The following is a 21,253-nucleotide window of genomic DNA, read 5'->3' on the forward strand; positions in this document are numbered from 1 at the left end:
CTGTAGGGGCAGGCTCTAGGCTAGGCCTCCAGGAATGACTCCCAGAATAATACTGCAGAACTGGCCTGTGAGAGGAACTGCTACTTTTGCCATAATCTAGAAGCTAAGGATCAGGAAGCCATCAACCACTTTCTAGCTCCGGAAACACACCACCTTAGCCATGATCTTGGATTCAGGAAGTCACTACAAGATCTGTTGGCTGCAGAGCCGTACCACAGTCATTTTACACTAGTAAAATGGATAACTAACGTGCTGTCATCACCTTCTCCCCACTGAAGTTAGTTCTGAATTCAAGACTTGTGCAAGTGCATATGACTGGCCAAAAGTAAATTACGTCTGGGGGCCAGCCCGGTGGTGTAGCAGCTAAGCTCACACACTCTGCTTTGGTGGCCCAGGGTTCACGGGTTCAGAACCCCAGGCGTGGACCAACGCACCGCTTGTCAAGCCATGCTGTGGTGGCATTCTGTACAGAGTAGAGGAAGATGGGCACGAATGTTAGCCCAGGGCCAATCTTCCTCAGCAAAAAGAGGAGGATTGGCAACAGATGTTAGCTCAGGGCTGATCGTCCTCACACACACACTAAAAAAGTAAATTATGTCTGAACTTCTAGCTACAAGAAAGTCTGGGAAATGTAGTTTTTAGCTTTTTAGCCTACACACTGCTGAAAGGCACAGAAGGAAGAATTTTTAAAAATGTTTTGTTCACTAGCACTTAAAATAATGCATGCACATATGTTCATTAAATATTTGTTAAACAATTGAACTAAAGTTTGATAAAGGAAAGGTATAATTTAGAGATGACTGTCTCTAGTTAGCCTAGAGTATGCCAGTCTGTATGCCTAAAACCCTGTTTCTGCCATTCCCCTGTATGAATATATCCTGAAGTATCAGGAAAGATTTAGAATTCAAGATTTTTTTCAGCCTAGTACCTGCCATCTTTATTATCACTGCACAACCATCTCAAGTCAAACACATTGGGTCTTTTTTTGGTAATACATTTTAATTAAAAAGATGAATTTGGGAGGATGGGAAGAAGTTCTTGAAGGGCAAGCTCTTCAGTCTTTCCTGCTTTCCATGGCTTTGGCCACCCTCTCTCTTTGATGGTTTGTTCTTCAGGACACTGACAGCTTGATTTCTCTGGGTAACATTATGCAAAGGAAATTAGCTCAGTATGTCTTCTACTGATTTCCATCTGTAGCTCAATGTTTTAAGGTATTTGTGAACAAGGCTACAGAACAATTTTGATAAGACAAGGCAATGTTCCAGTCTCTGAGAATATTTCTCCCAAGAAACCATTTTTAAAAATACCACCGAACAGCCTGAAAATCCACCCACGCATGAGCAATCTCCTGCAATATAAAGAAAGCTTTTCAGGTGTCACAGCCATAACAGCAGGTGGTTCCTTTGGGTAGAAAAATTATGGCAAGGATATAGAGACAGAAAGCAAACCGTTTTGATATTCTGGGTACAGCTTTTCCCAAGTGAATCATTCCCATATGCCTACTCTTACCATAGGCCTCTTTCCAGAGGAAGTGGGTTGTGTGAATGGAGGTATAGAAATGCATTCTGGTGGGCAAACTTCGATGGTGCCCATATTTAGCAGATCCAATTAATCTTTAGATATTTGACAACACATTCTTCTATAAGTTTCAAAAGACAAAATTTGAATGTGGAGTTGATACGTGTTTTTGCTCCCCTCATAATAAATACATAGTCTTCTTATGAAGATTCAGTAGTGCTGATCTGAGGCAAGACTGCTTCTGAAATTTCATATAAATAGATTTTATTTATTTTTTTTTAAAGATTTTATTTATTTATTTTTCCCCCAAAGCCCCGGTAGATAGTCGCATGTCGTAGTTGCACATCCATTCCAGTTGCTGTATGTGGGACGCGGCCCCAGCATGGCCGGAGAAGCGGTGTGTCGGTGCTCGCCCGGGATCCGAACCCGGGCCGCCAGCAGCGGAGCGCGCGCACTCAACCGCTAAGCCACGGGGCCGGCCCTAAATAGATTTTAAATACAAGCTTATAAGGGAGGCTGAGACTAATTTGCAAAAGGTGGTCATTTAATTCACTTTTTTATTATGTAATATTTGAGACATATAAAAAGTTTACAAAACTGCTATATACTCTTTAGTGAACTTTTGTGGCTTGTAAGATAAAAATCTAGACTAGTAAAAAAGACTTTGTTTCCAGATAGAAGTACAGCAAAGCTGGAAATTAAAAGTTTTGCATAGTTTTTTCTTTCTCCCAAGTGCAAAAGACTAGCATTCTTATCATTTACAGGTATGCCAAATCTCCCTTAGTACTTAAGTCTTTAGCTAAAGACTTAGAAAAGAGAGACACTGTTGTCACATCTTTTTTATTATTTTTGGTGAGGAAGATCAGCCCTGAGCTAACATCCGATGCTGATCCTCCTCTTTTTTTTTTTGCCGAGGAAGACTGGCCCTGAGCTAACATCTGTGCCCATCTTCCTCTACTTTATATGGGATGCTGCCACAGCATGGTGTGACACGCGGTGCGTGGGTGCGTGTCCGGGATCTGAACCTGGGAACCCTGGGCCGCCGAAGCAGAGAGCATGCACTTAACAGCTTGCGCCACAGGGCAGGCCCATCACATCTTAATTTAAGACAAAAATCAACCAAGGTCTAATAGGGAAAGATGTGGACAGGAAGATTGCTAATGGAAAACTTGACTTTAGATGAAAGATAACAACACTGAAAAATACAAAGGAAACACAGTCATTAAGCTAATTAATTCTGGCCCCTCCAAATCTTAGAGTGGTGTCATTTACTAGCTGTGTGACGTTGGACAAGTTCTTTAACCTCTCTACACCTCAGTTTCCTGAACTGTGTGTGGTGAGGATAAAAATAGGATCCACGTCTTAGGGTGGTTACATGTAAAGCCCTTAGAACAGTGCCTGGCATACAGTTTGTTGTTGTTAGTGCCTTGGAGTCAATTCCAACTCCCAGCGACCCTGTGGAGAGCAGAGCGGAGCCCTGCTGGGTCTTTTTGCACCATCCTCTCACCTTCCCGCGCTGTATCAGACAACACTCCGCTGCTATTCACAGGGTCTTCATGGTGTACAATAAATCCTCAACAAATGTTAGCTCACTTTCTTCCTCCTCCTCAACAGAATGTTAGCTCCACATGAAAGCAGAGACGTTGTCTTATTCAGTTCTGTATCCTCAGCTTCTATTTTGCCCACAGTAGGTACTCAATAAATATTTGTTGAATGGATTAATTAATGAAAGTAGCTAGGATTTGAGGCTGAAAGTGAAAGAGAATTTGTTCGAAGTTTTATAGCTAGTGAGGGAAAAATAGACCTCTGGTTTAAGGTAGGTTAGGGCGGTAGGAAAGAACCCTAAATGAAGATGAGAAGACTCACATTCAAGTTTAAATTCTTATAACTCTCTGGGTGTTGGGACTAGGGTTTTCTTCTTTAATTTGTAAAACAGGAATAACTCCCAAGGTTATTCTGAGGATGAAATTACGGTGTATATGAGAGCTCACAATAAACTATAAAGGGATATACAAACACATGATATTATTAATATTTACCTCAGTAAGTTTATCCATTGGATGACAATAAAATGATTCTATGCGAGTCTTAGAAGAAAGAATCTTTAGCTCAAGACTTAAGTACTAAAAATATTCAACCCCAGAGGTACCACAGACATAGACTAATTTTTTCCATCTGTGCAGTTTAGGGTAGTTTTGGCATACTCTCAATACCAGGCAAGAAAGAAACTATGGTTTAGGCTGCTTTTAAAGTTAAAAAAAAAAAAAAAAGGCAGAAAAGGAAACTATTTCCTTTTATAAGCAAGAATGTTAAAATAGGGAAAGCCTTCAATGAGTAATTCTCCACTGAAGCAAGACTATTTGATCCACATCCTCTCCTACCTTTCCCCACTCCCCATTTATGTCCTAATTACTTAGTTGTTTTATATATTATGATTTATGTGTTATGGTCACTTCCATCTCACCAAAGAAGAGCAATACAGATTATTCTTTATCAGTCATATGTGACTCAGAGGTCAAAAGAGCAGTTCTCCCTAGATTAGTAATATTTAAATAGTTTTCCCTGGTTTTCAGAGCCAGGGACTATTCAAAATACTAAAGCTTTAAGATTAGCCCCCACCCAAGATGCCTCAACAGAGCCTGAGCTTGAGGTTGAGAAACTGACTTGAGGAAAAGGATAAAGGAGCAAAAAAAGCCATAGTGGGTGAGCTGATGACTCACTTCCACTTCCTTGAACTTCAGGAATGACAAGACAGAAGAGGGAAAAAAAGGCAGTGCCCCACAGCAGGCCAGATGTTCCATGAAAGACAAGAAATTCAGGGAACTCAAAGACCTATATATGTTCTTAGGGCAAAGGCAATAAATGTAATTTCCATGGTCAAGTGTTAAGTGCATTAAAGAAAGAACACTAGGAAAACTAACCTTGATTTCACTCTACTATCAGAGCTATCGTCCTAAAGCTGATCATTTTACTCTCCTGCTTAAAAGCCTCAATACCTCCACATTGCTACTGGAGTAAATCTAAACTTACAATGGCATAGAATATTCTTCATAACCTTCCTTGTTAGCTTCATCTTTTAATTAATTCTTATCACATATCTTGGAAGGTTTAGGGGACCACTTATAATTTACCAATAAAAATAAGCCAGATACTTTTAAACTCTGGTCTATTTGTTTACATTATTCTCTCTGCCCAAAACTCTCATCCCAGCTGGCAAACCTCTAACTGTGCTTCAAAGCCTGGCTCAAGTATCATTTCTTCTCTGTAGCTTTCTCAACTCTCACTCTCTCCTACTACCCAGAATGATTGTTATTTCATCTACGGTGTCATTGAACTTCAAGCATGCCTTTGTGAAATCACCTAGCCCAACGCATTAGATAGACTCGTAGGGTTCAATCCTCTTCCCAACTCACTGCATACTCCATGAAGGCAAGTGTGAGCCCGTTGTTGTGCAAATCTTGCCACACCATATGAGCACCATCCAGGTTTGCTGAATTGAATCAAATATTAGAAGAGGACAAAAGCATAATAGATTTTAGGCCTAGAATTATGCTGGGACTAGAAAGTGTATGCTAAATCCACATTTGTGATTCTGCTTTTGGTCTTACCAGAGTGCATGTAATTTGCTTTTATTAAAAAAGTGTCATGAATATATTTCTCTAGATAAAACATTATTAATCCATTTTCAGCTTAGAATTGGCCTCCCCATAACCCAGTTAGCCAGAAGGTAGCTGAGTAATTTGAAATATTCTCCAGCTGGAGCAGAATCATATTTGGAGCTTACTTCAATCAGTGCACCTCTGTCTTGCTTTGGCTCTTCAAAGAGCCCCTCAGTCAACCATAGCCTTTGAAGTCACAAGCAGAACAGAAACCGGATGAACTCTGTTGAATTTTAAACTTGCCACATTCCCTACTCTCAAACTTTTCTTTTCTAATTGAACTAGCCACTGAAGAAGTATATAGTGTAGTATCAATTTATTTTTTTTATCTTATCCATTATGCCACCTTGTTCCAGAAAGTCTTTAAGAGAGGTTAAAGAAAAAAACTCCAAATCCCAAAGCAAACTGTCCCACACTCATCCCTTTGCTTCTTTTGGTGAACTTCTGTCAGTGCTGATGATCAGTGTGAAAGACTTTTGGAAAAGTTTTCCAGGTACTAGTAAGAGCATTTCCTGAAGCATCTTTTATCTTGGTTTGTAGCAAATGATTCTGTCAATACCCACAGGTCACTTTTACCCCAAGACCCAGTATGAGTTTGTTCAACCTTGAAATCATTCACTTCGGCCCTTACCTCAGGTACATAACAAGGTAGTTAGTTACGCAGCATGTGTCCTGGCTAAATCAAATCATAGCTGATTCACATCTGAAGGTGCTCAGGGGGTACAGCATAAAGATTAAGAGCAGGAGCTCTGGAGTCAGTCTGTCTGTCTGAGTTTGAATCTGGCCACACCTCTGACCAATTATGTGATCTTGGACAAGCTACTTAAGCTCTCTATGCCTCACCTGTCTTATCAGTAAAAAAGGAATAATAATGGTACTTACCTCACAGGTTTGTTGTGTGGAATTAGCGAATTAAATATGTAAAGCACTTAGAATAGTGTCTGGCACATGGTAAGCACTCAATAAACGATATATACTTTCATATTTTTAGGTAAAAAACGTGGGTACAATAAAAAATTAAAGGAAGGCTGGTCATTTTTAGAACAAATTTTATTTACAAAACTACACCTCAGTTGGCTTTGGTATCACTATTGACAAAATGCCTACAGCTGAGATATTAGCTGAGGTGCTACATTGATTTTAGCTTTACATAAAACCAGAATCCAACACTATCCCAATTTCCAATTCCTGTGTGGCTCTGAATGTAGCTTTAAAAAGAAAAAAACTCTTTATAATGTACAATGGCTTACGAAAACCACTTTAGTCTTTTTATTTTTTTCTATTTAAGGGTTGGGACCAAGACTACTCATCTGAAATTTGCTATTTACAGAGAACATCCTAGAGAATGGGATAACTTAAAGATGGAGGTTTAGTTTATCTGGCTTTCATAATACAATATCCATATGACTTAGAAGAATGTAAATAAATAATATTGTTAAAGAGTATATATTGATAATTTTCCAACAAATTCATTTATCTAACATCATGCTGAGGAATCAAGAGGATTCCTCTATACATTTTAAAGTTTTAATTTTTTCTATTTACTGATTCATAAAATCTTGCTCCATATTAAAGTAGTTATCACCAATATAATATATGATAATCAGTACCCATGGAAACTAACAGCCTGTTGTCTAAAATCTCCTGTTAAGCTTTAATGCCCACTTGAGCTTCACATATGTATGCTTGGTTATATGCATGGATTTATGCATGGATATACGTATGGTTGACATATATGTGGGTACTAATGCCTCTTATTCACGAATGTAAAATTAATGATATCTGGCATCTAATTGTAAGAAAAACTCCCCTAGATTGGGAGATAGCTGAGTGATACGTGAAAGAATCTTCTTCTATCTGAATTTAAGAATATCTATACTGGGCAGAGGGACGGAGAGAGAGGAAGAAGTAGAAGTAAAAGAAAAGAACTACATTGGCTCAAATTAAACTCAGGTAATTAATTTGAGACAGCAAATAAATAAATCAACAAATGCCCCATTTTTGTTTTCCAAAGAAAGAAATCACTGGCAAATCCTTACTAACAATTTTAAAGTTGATCTATTAATATATATGTTAAGTAGGAAAAAGTTTGAATATCATATATTTCATAATTCCATTCATCTAATACACTCCTCTGCTGAGATATCTAACACGTCTTCATCTGTATTCTCTTCTATCTCTGGCAAGTTGCCCCAAAGTAGGAAGTTTGCACCTGAAAATAAAAGCCAGATACTTCCTTGTCAAATAGAATTGTTTGGTGCTGACTACTGTTAAAACTCAGAACATGATACATGAAACCTTATATGTTAACATTCTGATATTAAACCATAATGTCAGCAGTAAAGAAAAAAGCTATTTAAGAATGTACCACAAATCAAATTATCTAGTATTATTCATCTAGAACATAAACATCCTTTAAGCCTTTTAAACAAGGGCTTGAATTCTAGACTCTTAGAACTCAAAAGGATCTCAGGGGTCCATTTACTCAAACCCTCCCTCCAGCTCCATAATGCCATAATCACTTTACACTGATAATTTTCAAATCTATTTTAATGATTTTTAAGATTGGAGATGTCACAAGATCCTTTTAGATTAAGTGTCTCTTTGGAGGGTACAGAGAAAAGACCTGAATAAGTCTCCTAATCCCCTCAACAAGCATGGAAGCAGCTGGTGCCTTTTTTCTGATTAAAAAAAGCCAAGTTTTGGAACCAGTTATAATATGAACAGTAATCCTCGATATAGGTGGATTTTAGGCTAGAGGCTGTCAAGGTAGAACTGTAAACTTTAGGAACAGGTTTAGCTGTCAATACAATAATCAAAACAACAATCTAAAACCTTACGGTGAAAGGACAGTCAGATTTCATATTGAGGAATCTTGCACTGGTATATAGTACAAGACCACATATATGGTAGAGGATAATGAGATGGTTTATTCTGGGCATGTACTACATTACAACTTGAAAGCACTAAATTTAAAAAAAAAATACCATTATTAATTGACCTCTAGGAGAGCCAATGAAGTCCAACAAGAAAACAAATCTCAAGCTGTCCAGTCATCTATGTGGGCATGAGGAGGACTCAGCAACTCTGGATATCCACTCTATACACATGGTGGAACAGCATGAGCCAGGGTGTGGAGATTTGGTTTGAATCCAATTTCTACCACTCTAAGTACACCATGGAGGTTTTTACCACTTTTACTACAAATGTATGCAACCACAGACAATATATATTATTGTGTTGTGTATTTAACTTTTTTACAGTAAGGTACTATACTATATATATCTTTTCTAATTTGCTTTTTTTCATTCATCATTATGTTTTTGGGATTTACCTATGTCCTATGTCCATATATGTAGGCTTAGCTCATTTAGCTCATTTCTTTTTATTTCTTTAGAGTATTCCTTTGTGTGAATTAAAAAAAATATATATATATATATATCTATATATTGCAAATATGTCCCATCTTCATCCTTTCCTCTAACTGCCCATTTTGTACAGGTGCCCAAGGAGACACGTACAAGGATGTGCACTGCTGCATTGTTGAAACAGTGGAGGGGCCGGCCCAGTGGCATAGTGGTTAAGTTTGCACGTTCTGCTTCAGTGGTCCAGGGTTCACCGGTTTGGATCATGGACACGGACCTACTCACCGCTCCTCAAGCCATGCTGAGGCGGTGTCCCACATAGAAGAACTAGAAGGACCTACAACTAGAGACACAACTATGTACTGGGGCTTTCAGGAGAAAAGACAAAAAAAAAGAAGAAACAGTGGAAACCATCAACTGTCTCTCTTGGTTGAGATACTGGAATCTAATCAGGCAAGAAGTTAGCATCTATTTGATACTGGTGTGGATAGAGATGTCTAACAATCATTTTCTGTAATTTTTTGTGTGCTTGAATTGTTTATAACAAAAAATATTTTTTCCTCAAGAATGAATGGTGTTCTGCTTCTGGTAATATGGCATTGAAGAGTTGACAGGATAGTAAGGAACTACTAGGCCAAAATCTAACGGACATTTAGAACCCACGAAGTTGAAGGGAGTGTTGAAGTCAATTTGCCTTTGAGGACATTTGCCAATCCCAGGGAATATGAACTGAGGTTTCCCAAGCCTCCCCAGGAAAGTTTCGGGAAATCAGGTCTAGAAGTGAAGGCTAGCCTAGAACATAGACTTCTTGGGGCCCTTTCAGTCTAAACATTCTAGAATTTTGTAAAGCTTGTGTATGTATTCCTTTGATGCTGTTGATTCAGGTAATTCCAATACCATGAGAAACCCTGTTTTATACCAAGCATCTAGAAAACCTTGCTTTAAATCACAATATTAGGGTTACAAAGGAGAAGTTTGATATTCTTGGAGTCAATACTCAGAGACGTGAGTAGCTCGGCACAATTGGTTCAAAGGAGAAAAAATAAACTAAGAGATTGGATCTGACAAAAGCAGCACCTTCCTTTCTCTGTTAAGAAGGGAGGAAGGAAATCCTGTGATACATCTGTTTCTCATGGATTAGATTCAATGCAAATGGAAGAATGCTGGGCTTTTATCTTTGAAAAATTGACCAATATTAAAAAGTAAATCAAAATTGAAAAATCTCCACCCTGTGTTTTGAATTCTATGAAGCAGGAAAAATAGTATCAAAGCAGAAACTTCCTTTAATGTGTCCCATGAGCAACACAAACATAAAACTGGAGGCCTAAATTAGGAGCCTATCTCTCCCTTAGGGGAGTTCAGATAAGTCCTTGCTGAAAAATGGCCTTCTTAACATACTAGAGTCTTAACTTAAGACCCCCAGATAGGGCCAGCCCGGTGGCATAGTGGTTAAGTTGGCGTGCTCTGCTTCGGCAGCCTGGGGTTCACAGGTTCGGATCCCCAGCGTGGACCTATGCACCACTTATCAAGCCATGCTGTGGCAGGCATCCCACATATAAAGTAGAGGAAGATGGGCATGGATGTTAGCCCAGGGCCAATCTTCCTCAGCAAAAAGAGGAGGATTGGCAACAGATGTTAGCTCAGGGCTAATCTTCCTCACCAAAAAAAAAAAAAAAAAAAAGACCCCCAAATGATGGGTTAAGAGCCACAGTTGAATGCCAGGTGATAAAAAAATTCAGAGTCTAAAAAACCCAAGCATAATTGGAGAGTTTAAAGAACCTGACAACCTAGCTTACAAATTCATGAACTTTTAGTTTGTGAAGGCAAATCATACTTTTAAAAAAGGAATATATTTTAAGTTCTAAAGAAGACTAAAACACACATTTAAAAACCTGAGAGTGTTAGTGCCCACTTGGATTATCAAGTTCTTCAAACTTGTTCTGTAAACTAAAGTTCAGTAAACTTTAGGTCCCACTAAAAAAGTCCCATTAAAAGTCAATTTGGGGGCCGGCCCCGCGGCTTAGTGGTTACGTGCACACGCTCCGCTGCTGGCGGCCCGGGGTTCGGATCCCGGGCGCGCACAGAGGCACCACTTCTCCAGCCATGCTGAGGCTGCGTCCCACATACAGCAACTAGAAGGATGTGCAGCTATGATATACAACTATCTACTGGGGCTTTGGGGGGAAAAAATAAATAAATAAAATCTTAAAAAAAAAGTCAACTTGGGGGCGGGCCCCGTGACTTAGCGGTTAAGTGTGCGCTCCGCTACTGGCAGCCTGGGTTTGGATCCTGGGCGCGCATCGACGCACCGCTTCTCCGGCCATGCTGAGGCCACGTCCCACATACAGCAACTAGAAGGATGTGCAACTATGACATACAACTATCTACTGGGGCTTTGGGGGGAAAAAAAAAGGAAGAGGATTGGCAATAGATGTTAGCTCAGAGCCGGTCTTCCCCAGCAAAAAGAGGAGGATTAGCATCGATGTTAGCTCAGGGCTGATCTCCCTCACAAAAAAAAAGTCAACTTGGTCTGTTGTGTAAATAGATATCAGACATTGAGAACATGAGTCCTGTAACAAAACTGAATGGCTCCAGACAATATAAAATGTATTATGTAAATATCCTTTAAGAATTGGTTGTTTATTTTCCTACTAAATAATTAGTACAACATATTGGTATTAAATATTTCCCTTGACTAAAACTCCATCATAATTAATATAGATATCAAAATGTCTATTTTTATTCTGAAGCAATATCACCAAATACAGAGGTTACCTAGTCATCCCCCCTCGCAACTCCCCACACCCCCAGCCTCCTTTCCCCACCTTTCTTACACATACACACACACACACACACACACACACACACAATTGACTATCAAATCTAAAATCTTCCAAAATTCTCTGGAGTTATAATATGTATCAAGGCAGCAATTTAGAGCAATTAAAGTATTAATTTAAGAAGGCCAAGAAATCTAGCCAAGTTTGAGGCACTTAAATACAACGATGAACATAGAAATGGCAAAGAATTTTTGCTAGTAGTTTCCAAAAGTGAATATTTGGGATAAAAGGACTGAAGTTTCACTCTAGCAGATCCAACCCAGGTAAGAAGGTCTCAGAGGGAATCCTGAAATAATCTATTGGGAGTTTAACTCAGGTATTGATAGACAAATGTTAGAGGAATGTCTGAGTCAATTGTTGCTTACCGGTAGAGTCTAGTCTGTTAATATCATAAACTGCCTGGCTGTGAAACATCCAGAAGTGTCCGTTGTTGCAGGAAAGAAGGCAGGAACAACATGGAACTATCACATGATAACCTACAATGTTCCCACTAAAAAAAAAAAGGTAAATATTATTAGGTACCATGTAATACCTAGCTACGATGTAATACCTGGCCATGTAAGCATTTTTATATGCTAATATAAATAGATAGACCATATAAAGACCTCATTTCCTCCTAACAACTTCCATTGCTAGCATCTTTGGGATGGGAGTTACTCTAATAACAGTTACACTTCTACCGTCAAGTGGGAAAATTGTCTTAGTTAAGTGAAATAATACTAACACATTCTCCATTTCTTTGCTAGTATTATTTTATGCATTCTTCCTTCAGAAGCTAGCTTTTAGATGCCATAAGGTTGTGATTTGTTCTGTAAAGCATGCAAAATTGATGTGCTGTACAGACAACACATATTAAATAAACTCAGATCTGTGGATAAAAGGTTTTTGCCATCCCCAGGACTGTGGCAAGTTGGGTTCTTATATGTTCTAGTTCCATGCTAGCACCTAAAAACTGCTTCAACAGATGGAGGAGTAGGAAGACAGCATGAGCCCCTGTAAACCAAACACAAGCTGGGCTGCTCTAATTTTAGTTTCAGTGTTTTTGAAGGAATTCAGAAATAAAGCAAATCCACAGCCTCTAGAGAAAGTTGCAGAAGTTTTTATTGTCTTCAGGATTATCCGCCTAAGTACCTCACTCTTCCACAGATTTTTTGCCAATATAGTCACTACTAAATAGATGAATATCCAGGGAATGTTTAAGGTGGCACTTAAAAAAAAAAATGACAATATGAACTGTTTATACCTTGAGTCATAAAAATTCTTATTATAGCTTATTCCCACCCTGTGAGATGTAGGAGTCAGTCATTTTTGTGAGGCCCTATAAAAAATACTATAAGAGGAACCAGCCCACCTACAATGTCTCCTAATCATAATCTGCCTGAAAGGTAAACAAATGAAAGCGAAACTTGTTGGACTAGAACTGACAGTTATTTATAAGACTATATTGCAAGCGTAAATTCTATGGCTTTAATTACCACCCATATTCATTCAACCATTCATTCACTCATCCAACTAATGTTTATTGAGCATCTACTATGTGTCAGGTACTGTTCCAGGTGCTAGGAATACAGCAGCGGACAAGGTCCTTGTTCTTATGGAGCTAAATTTTTTGTGTGTGTGTGAGGCAGATCGGCCCTGAGCTAACATCCATGCCAATCCTCCTCTTTTTTTTTGTCTTTTGCTGAGGGAGACTGGCCCTGGGCTAACATCCATGCCCATCTTCCTCCACTTTATATGGGACGCCACCACAGCATGGCCTGAGGAGTGGTGCATCGGTGCGCACCTGGGATCCGAACCCGGGCTGCCAGCAGCGGAGCACGCGCACTTAATCACTATGCCATGGGGCCGGCCCCTGGAGCTAACTTTCTAGTAGGGACACATCAGACCATTTTGCTTCCTTCAATGGCTTCTCATTGGCCAAAAATGAAAATAAAAAAAACCTTTCATACCAAGGTCTAGATCTGCGCTATTTAAAATGTGGTTATTGAGCACTTGAAATTCAGCTAGCATGAACTGCAATGTGCTGTAAGTATAAAGCATACACCACATTTCAAAGACTAAGAGTAAAAAAGAGAATGTAAAATATTTCATTAATAATTTTTTATGTGGCCGGCCCTGTGGCTTGGCAGTTAAGTGCGCGCGCTCCGCTACTGGTGGCCAGGGTTCGGATCCCAGGCGTGAACCGAGGCACCGCTTCTCCGGCCATGCTGAGGCCGAGTCCCACATACAGCAACTAGAAGGATGTGCAGCTATGACATACAACTATCTACTGGGGCTTTGGGGGGAAAAAAATAAATAAATAAAATCTTTAAAAAAAATAATAATTTTTTATGTTAGTTATATGTTGACACGATAATATTTTGGATATATTGGGTTAAATAAAATATGATTAAAATTAATTTCACCTGTTTCTTTTTATTTTTTAAAATGCGGTTACTAGAACATTTTAAATTACACATGTGGCTTGCATATTTCTATTAAACAATGCCGCTCTAGATTATCTGGGTTCTTACTACATCTCCAATCTACCCTCCCCCAATGCTCACAATGTTTCAGCCACACTGGCCATCATCTTTTTATTCCTTAAGTTTAAACATGTTATTCCTTAAGAAGAAACATGTTAAGTTTCTTCTCACCTTGTGTTCTCTGCACTTGCTATTCCCTCTGCCTGGAACATTCTTCCTCTGTCTCCTTCTCATCTTTTAGGATTCAACTCCAATGTTACCTTCTCATGAGAAGGCTTCCCTGACCATGCTATCTAAAATAGCTCCTACCCACTCTCCCAACCTCTATTATTCTTTTATTTATTTATTTTTTGTGAGGAAGATCAGCCCTGAGCTAACATCCATGCCAATCCTCCTCTTTTTGCTGAGGAAGACTGGCCCTGGGCTAACATCCGTGCCCATCTTCCTCCATTTTATGTGGGATGCAGCCACAGCATGGCCTGACCAGCGGTGCATCAGTGCACGTCGGGGATCCGAACCTGGGCCGCTAGCAGCAGAACGCATGCACTTAACCACTATGCCACCGGGCTGGCCCCATTATTATTCTCTATCACTTATTATTATTATTTCCTTTGGTGCACTTCCCACTCTATTCAATATCTTATTTATTTAAATATCTTATTGATTGTCTTTCTACTAGGATATAATGTTCAAAGGCTAGTTATTTTCTCTTATTTATTGCTGCGTTTCCAGCCCCTATAACAATGACTAGCACATATAAGGACCTCAATACATAGTTTGAATGAATGAAATGATTTAGTCATTAGCACACGAGAAGAGTTTGCTAATTTAAATTATTGGGATTATAATTTATAATCCAAACCCTATTTAAATGAGAAAATCTCAACTTTCTTCTCTCTAAAATGGGACTAATAACACTCAAATCTGTCAACCTCTCAAACGATAATAGTAGGGGGCCAGCCCGGTGGCGTGGTGGTGAAGTGCACGAGCTCCACTACGGTGGCCTGGGGTTCGCAGGTTCAGACCCCGGGCGTGCACTGATGCACCGCTTGTCAAGCCATGCTGTGGCAATGTCCCACATAAAGTAGAGGAAGATGGGCAGGGATGTTAACCCAGGGCCAATCTTGCTCAGCAAAAAGAGGAGGACTGGCATCGGATGTTAGCTCAGGCTAGTCTTCCTCACACACACACACAAAAAGATAATAGTAATAGCTTTCATCTGTGTCGTAATTTATAGTTTATCAAGCCTTTTAACATTCATAATTCATTTAATCTTCACAACTCTATAAGATAAACAAAAAATATATTTTAATTTCTATCATAAGAAGACAAGAACTTCTTATGATAGAAATTAAATAAAAAAACAGAGGTTCAGAGGTTTAGAGGTGTAAGGAGTTTACTCAAGATCACACAGAGAGCAAGGGCAGGGCCAGAGCTCAAACCCGATTTTTATGACTGTAAATCCAAGTTTTTTTTCCCCTAAACTACATTGCCTTTGTCTGAACATTAAAGCGGATATTTGTCAATGCACTTTGAAAGACTGTAAAATCATATACAAATGTAAAGTGTCATAAGACCCATTTAAAAAATAGCTCTAAGTAACAAATGGTTTTTCAATGGCTCATTGCATGGGTTATAACCAGGGCTCGATGCAGCCCACTGAACCTTTCTCTGTGCTTTGGTGTCAACATCCATCTCCCAAACCCAGCGCTAGCTAGAATATTGCCACAAATTACCATTTTAAACATGCGATGTCCTTCAGTTTACACTTGCAGATTTCAGTGAAATAGCATCGTCCAATGAAGTCTACTGCACTGGAGAGGGAAAAGTATAGAGATAGTCAAACATGCTTTTAAAAAAATTGTTGTAAAAAACACATAACATAAAACTTACTAATGACCATCTTTAAGTGTACAGTTCAGAAGTGTTGTGTGTTCACATTGTTGTGCAACGAATCTCCAGACCTTCTCCTTCCTGCAAAACTGAAACTCTACACCCATTTAACAACTCCCCATTTCCCTCTTTCCCCAGCCTTTGGAAACCACCATTCTACTTTCTGTTTCTATGAAATTCGACTACTTTAGATACCACATATAAGTGGAATCATAAGGTATTTGTCTTTTTGTGACTGCCTTATTTCACTTAGGATAATGTCCTCAGGGTCCATCTATGTTGTAGCATGTGACAGGATATCCTTCCTTTTTAAGGCTGAATAATATTTCATTTTATGCACATACCACATTTTGCTTATTCATTCATCTGCTGATGGACATTGGGGCTGCTTCCACTTCTTGGTGGGTGAATATCTCTTGTAGATCCTATATTGAATTCTTTTGGATATATATCCAGAAGTGGGATTGCTGGATCATATGCTAATTCTATTTTCAATTTTTTGAGGAACTGCCATGCTATTTTCCATAGCAGCAGTACCATTTTACATTCCCATCAACAGTGCACAAAGGTTCCAATTTTTCCATATCCTTGCCCTCAAATGTACTTTTGATTGTGATTTAGCATGAATTTTGTGGACCCAAAGAACTGAAAGAGACTCTAAAGTAGAACTACAGTATATTTTGTAAGAGTCAGTTAATATTCGTGAGCTCACCATAAATATGACAAACCTTCCATTTAAAAAACCTTACGCGTTCATTGGTTCACACACATCTTAGCACATTAATCCATCACCATTATAACCCCTGCAAGGAAGAGTAGACAATAGGAAAGATCTGATTCTATTCTAGACTCTGGTTTAACCTCTCATAAATCACATATCCGAGCCTTCCTTATGACTGTCTTACTACTTACCACAGCTATTGCAAAGGTGAATAGGTTAATATTTAAAATTTGTGTGTGTATGTGCTACTAAAAAAAAAAGCAGTAAACAACAAATCATAGACTTTTGCAATAGTAGGTTCTAGGTTTATTGTCTAGTGCTTCTTCTTCTTGCCACAGACACACACACACACACATACACACACACTCAGAGGTACTTAAAATATTAACCATTTATCTTTGCAATAAATGAGAGCCTTTGGTTTTGCCACTTGGCATGACTACACTTAAACCAATTCAGAAAAGATTTCAAAGGAGGAAGAGTCCACAGCTCTGAGTATACTTAAAACATTTTTAAAGTTTCTATCATTATTATGAAATTCATTTTAAAGTATTATGACTCAGCCTGCCTCCTCTGCCCCTGTGTCCATAGAACAGTTGTCCACCCATATTTTGGATAATTACTCTTTCAGCTTCATGATAAAGTTTCAATAAGGAGCTAAATCTTGACAATCATGTAAGGGTACATATACGCTGACTATGAAAAGAGAAGGTACCTTTTAGAGCAAGAAAAAGGTATATTTGAGTCAAATAAAATGACTCTTTTTCCAAATAGGAAGCAAATTCTTAAGGACTCTACACCACAACATGGAATTTAAAAGGATTTAACTATGGAAATGAATGCATAATATCCAAAATAGACTTTATGGGAGACGAAGATTATTTTAGGGCTAAGTATTTCATCTCATAAAAATCTATTTAAGTCTCTCTCATTCAGAAAAAGAGAGATTTTGAGAAAAGAATACTGAATTAGATGGACAATAGATCTGATTCAGCATGCCAATTGCAAACAATGGTAGAAAACTATAAATTTTTTTGGTGTAAAACTTTACGGATAAAACCGAAAAACTTACATGGCCTCTCCTCTCCAACAGTTCAGAAAATCTTGCCTGAGTTTACCTAGAGTCTAAGTCACGGCCTTGATCTAGTGAGATAGGATGGCTGGGTAGGGCACAGCGCCAGGGATCCAACTGAGGGATGCGGTCACACGACTATAATTGAACTAGAAGCATTACATCAGGACTGACCACTCTGGCTAAGCCACAGACTTTGTCCAGACAGTCTGCCCACTTAGTTATACGCCAAGGGGATCATCAGACTGCTGGGAGTGGCTGGAACACGAAAATGATAACCTCCTCGTTGACTCCCAGAGGTCCAAGCCGTACACTTTTCCCATTTAGTTAAAGGCTACCGTTGCCGCCACTAGCATGACTTACTTGGTAGGAGGGATGTCTGTAGAGAAAAGATCTATTTCAGTATCAGCCAGCAAGACAGCCTTCATTCCCCTAGAGCTGAGCACTTGTTTACAGAATTTGCAACACAGGATTGACACGCACCGGTCTTTGAAACTACAACTGCTGGTGGACATGGCGTCCGGGAAGGAGGCGGTGCGGGAATTTGAAAAAGGAAATGAGAGCAGTACTTTTCCCAGTTGGATTTTCCCCAGGCTAAAAATCAAATGGCGAGGCTCCGAGTTTTTCTAAAGCCCTAAAATTGGGAAGGAAATGAGTTCTTTTCTGTTTTCCCGTGGGAGGGTAAAAGTATTATTTATTAAGAACAGGGGGCAGGCAGCAAATGTGGCTTTCTTTTTCCCTTTAGGCGAAGGGAGTGACGTTTGAAGCGGGGAGGAGGCAGGCTGCCTGGGGCCTCGGGAACTTCCCCGCAGCTTTCCCTTTCTCCCGCCTGAAGGAGCCTCCACTCTCCAGCTCCGCCCGGTCAGCGATTCCCTGGCTTCTATCCCGCAGCCTCGTATTTAAGGCTGCTGCTCTCGCAGGCCCCTCCCTCGGAGCGCTCCAATTCCAATCTCGGATCGCGGCTGCGCGTGCCCACCCACGCCTGCCCTCCGGGATTCAGGCTCCCCTCAGCTTTCCCGCCGGGACGAGCCCTGCTTCTCCTCGGCCCTCCCGGCCCGGTCCTCTGCCCTGCTGGCTCGCGGCCCCGCTTCGCTGCTCCCCGGCGCCCCCGGCCCTCGGCGTGCCGGCTCTCGCGCGGTTTTCCTCACGCTCCCCTCCCCTCAGGTCTCCCTCGAGCACCCGCGGTCCCCTCAGTTCTCTCCCCGGGCGGCCGTGGTGGTAGGGCGGGGCAGAGGTCGCTTTTTGGGCTCAGTCGCCTTGGGGTCCCTGTCACCGAATACGTCGTTTTTTGCTCCCTCTTCCGCTCTCTCTGCCTTTCCAACCGGCTGACAGTTTGAATTGCCAGCGCCGCACGCCGATTGGGAGAACTAGTGTTCGCCCCGGTCCCGCATTGGAAGGCTCCGGAGCCTCCCTCTGACGAGATCTTAGTGGCGAGGAGACCGCACGCCCCGCCCCAGTAACGGGGCTCAGATGAGTTCCGCTCTCTGGTTGGTCGACTTTGGCTCCGCCTCCGACCTCATTGGCCGGCTCCGGGAGGTCTGGGCGAACCCTAACTCCCGGCCTAGTGATAGAGGCAAGGCACGCCCTTCGCACTTCTTATTGGAAGACTCTTCTACAGTCCCCACCGGTGTCTACTCTCCATTGGCCAAAATTCTCCGCAACGCCCCTCCTCTGTACCCCGGTCCAATTGGTCGTGCCTTCTCTCAAGAGTTTGTGTTTGGTTGTTGGTTCCATCTTAATCCCGCCCATCAATTCTGCTTTAGGGTTCGGCTACCCCGGGAGGAGCTCACTCTGTGGCCACGCCTCAGGAGTCTAGTCACACCTCCGAGTTTCGTCAGCCCCTCCTCCTCATTCCTGGCCTCTCGGGATCGCCTATTCCTATTGGCTACAGGCCCTATCGGTCGATAGAAAGCGGGTGATGATTGGCAAGGGGGTGGGTTTTGCTTCCCGGCGGGGTCCTGCGGAGTTGGCGGAGGCTCGTCGGGGGACTAGGGGACCGATCTGCGTAGAAGCGGGTGGCGGGGAAGAGAGGGGAGGAGACCTCTGAGTGGGAAGCGGAGCCGGGGGCCTGGGACCCATCGCGTCAGAGCCAGGTAAAGGCTCCTTCTCTCTCCCCTTTTTTCTTCCCGGCCGCCGGGCTGGAGCCCGGACTGAACAAATCCAGTCCCGGGCGGGAAGGAGAGGGCGCGGATGCTGCTGGCGGAATCCCTCAGACCCCCTCCTCTCGACCCGCTCCAAATCTCCCAGTACAGCCCATAATACTTCTGAGGACTCCGTCTCTCCGCCCTTCCCCGCACGGCCCGGACGCTGCTCTGGCTCCATGCTGCCGCGCAGCCCGCACCCAGCCCCCTCCCCAGGTCCTGTGCACACGGGCAGCCTTGGTCCACCTTTGGGCAGCCGTCGTGGGCATCGCCCGTCACCACCGGCTGCCCTCTTCCCTTGTGTCCACGCCCTGGCGGACGGCGGGTTACAGCCCTGGACCCAGAAGGATGGGTGTTCCGCTCTGCTTCCGGGGCTCTTCCCCGTCCCAGCCCCCGGCCCGCCCCGAAGGCTCCTCTGCACGCTCTCCGTTCCCAGACCCATATCTGCGTCCCCAGAGTTGCTAACATCCTTGCGCTCCATGTAACATTGCGGCCCACGGTAGTCGCTTAGCTTCCCCTCACCCCTAAGGTAATTCTCCCTTGCTCTCTCCCGCCCTCCCAGCGTGTGCAGAGCTCCAGTTATCCCCGGCTCCCGTGCAGCCTCGGGACCCCACCTCGCACCCCCTCCCGCTTCCTGCCCGCTTGTACCCCGCCTCGGCTCTTCCTCCCTCGGTGCTGCCTTTCCTCTGGGCGCGGGAAGCGGGAGACACAGCGGGAGCCCCCTCCTCTCGGCGTGGGGAGGGAAAGAGGCGACCGAGGAGGAGGGTCGCGGCTGCGGCACGCCGGGGAGCCAGACGCCCGCTCTGCGCTCGCGCCCGCTCCCCTCCCGCCTCCCGGGCCTGGGCCGGGGCGAGGTCTCCTCCGGCACCTCCTGGTGCGGGAGTCGGGACTGCGACCCTCACCGACCTCTCCCCCGCCCCCAGCCTGGGATCCGGTGCAGTATCTGGAATCTCGGCTTGGGTGACAAAAAATATTGGGGATGGCATTTAGAGTGACTCCCGTTCCTGACTTGGGGGAGGCGACGGCTGCCTTCCGCCCTCCGCCCCCCGGTTTTCCCGACTCCGACCCTCGCCTCTAACCCATTTCCTGCTCCTGCCGACCACATTGTTTTCCTGGATGTGTCCCGTGCGGAGCAGGCTTTTTCCTGCAGATCTCCTCTCCCCACCCCCCCAACATTTGGCTGCCAAGAGAAGCTAGTAACCAAAAACAAAACAACTGGGAGGAGGGGCGGGAGGGGAAGAAAAGTTGTGCCCGGGTGGCTTGTCCCTCCCCGGCTTTGATCCCCTTTGATGTCCAGGGAGTTACCCCAGCGAGGGGTCAGGGGCCGCGTCGGAGTCAGGGCCCGGAGGGCTCCCTCCTGCTGGCCGTTGCCCAGCGCCGGCAGGGTTCGGGAGGCCGCCGAGGTGCCGCAGTCCCCGCCTGGAGCCCCGCGTTGCCGCCGCAGTCCCCACCCGATGCCCGCGCAGGCGGCTGCTCCAAAGTGGTTTCTTTCAGCCTTAAAGCAAAATCCAGAGGGAGCTTCCTTCCTCCCCACCTCGCCGCGCCGGGCTCTGCCGGCCGAGCGGCGTTTGGCCGAGAT

At 42.8% G+C, this 21,253-nt stretch overlaps 2 protein-coding genes across 4 annotated transcripts in view; one reads left to right on the forward strand and one right to left on the reverse strand.

The window, feature by feature from the left end:
• Positions 1 to 6,209: 6,209 nt before the first annotated feature.
• RUMY1 (regulator of UNG2 and MKLN1 interacting yippee protein 1) lies at positions 6,210 to 19,958 on the reverse strand. Its single transcript, XM_087437250.1, is given in 6 exon segments — positions 6,210 to 7,389; positions 11,748 to 11,872; positions 15,584 to 15,661; positions 19,127 to 19,128; positions 19,796 to 19,862; positions 19,864 to 19,958. Coding segments are annotated over 6 exon segments (447 nt in total). The 5' UTR covers positions 19,944 to 19,958; the 3' UTR covers positions 6,210 to 7,294.
• Positions 19,496 to 21,253, forward strand: part of SRGAP2 (SLIT-ROBO Rho GTPase activating protein 2) — a 240,953-nt gene continuing 239,195 nt past the window's right edge. For all 3 annotated transcript variants that reach the window (XM_087437238.1, XM_004425102.3, XM_014783470.2), the window contains exon 1: positions 19,496 to 19,626. The gene's annotated coding sequence lies outside the window, so the exon portion shown is untranslated. The remainder of the gene's footprint in view (positions 19,627 to 21,253) is intronic.

The sequence above is a fragment of the Ceratotherium simum genome, chromosome 2 (assembly GCF_057802395.1).
Source record: "Ceratotherium simum simum isolate JZ-2026a chromosome 2, ASM5780239v1, whole genome shotgun sequence".
Lineage (NCBI taxonomy): Eukaryota > Metazoa > Chordata > Mammalia > Perissodactyla > Rhinocerotidae > Ceratotherium > Ceratotherium simum.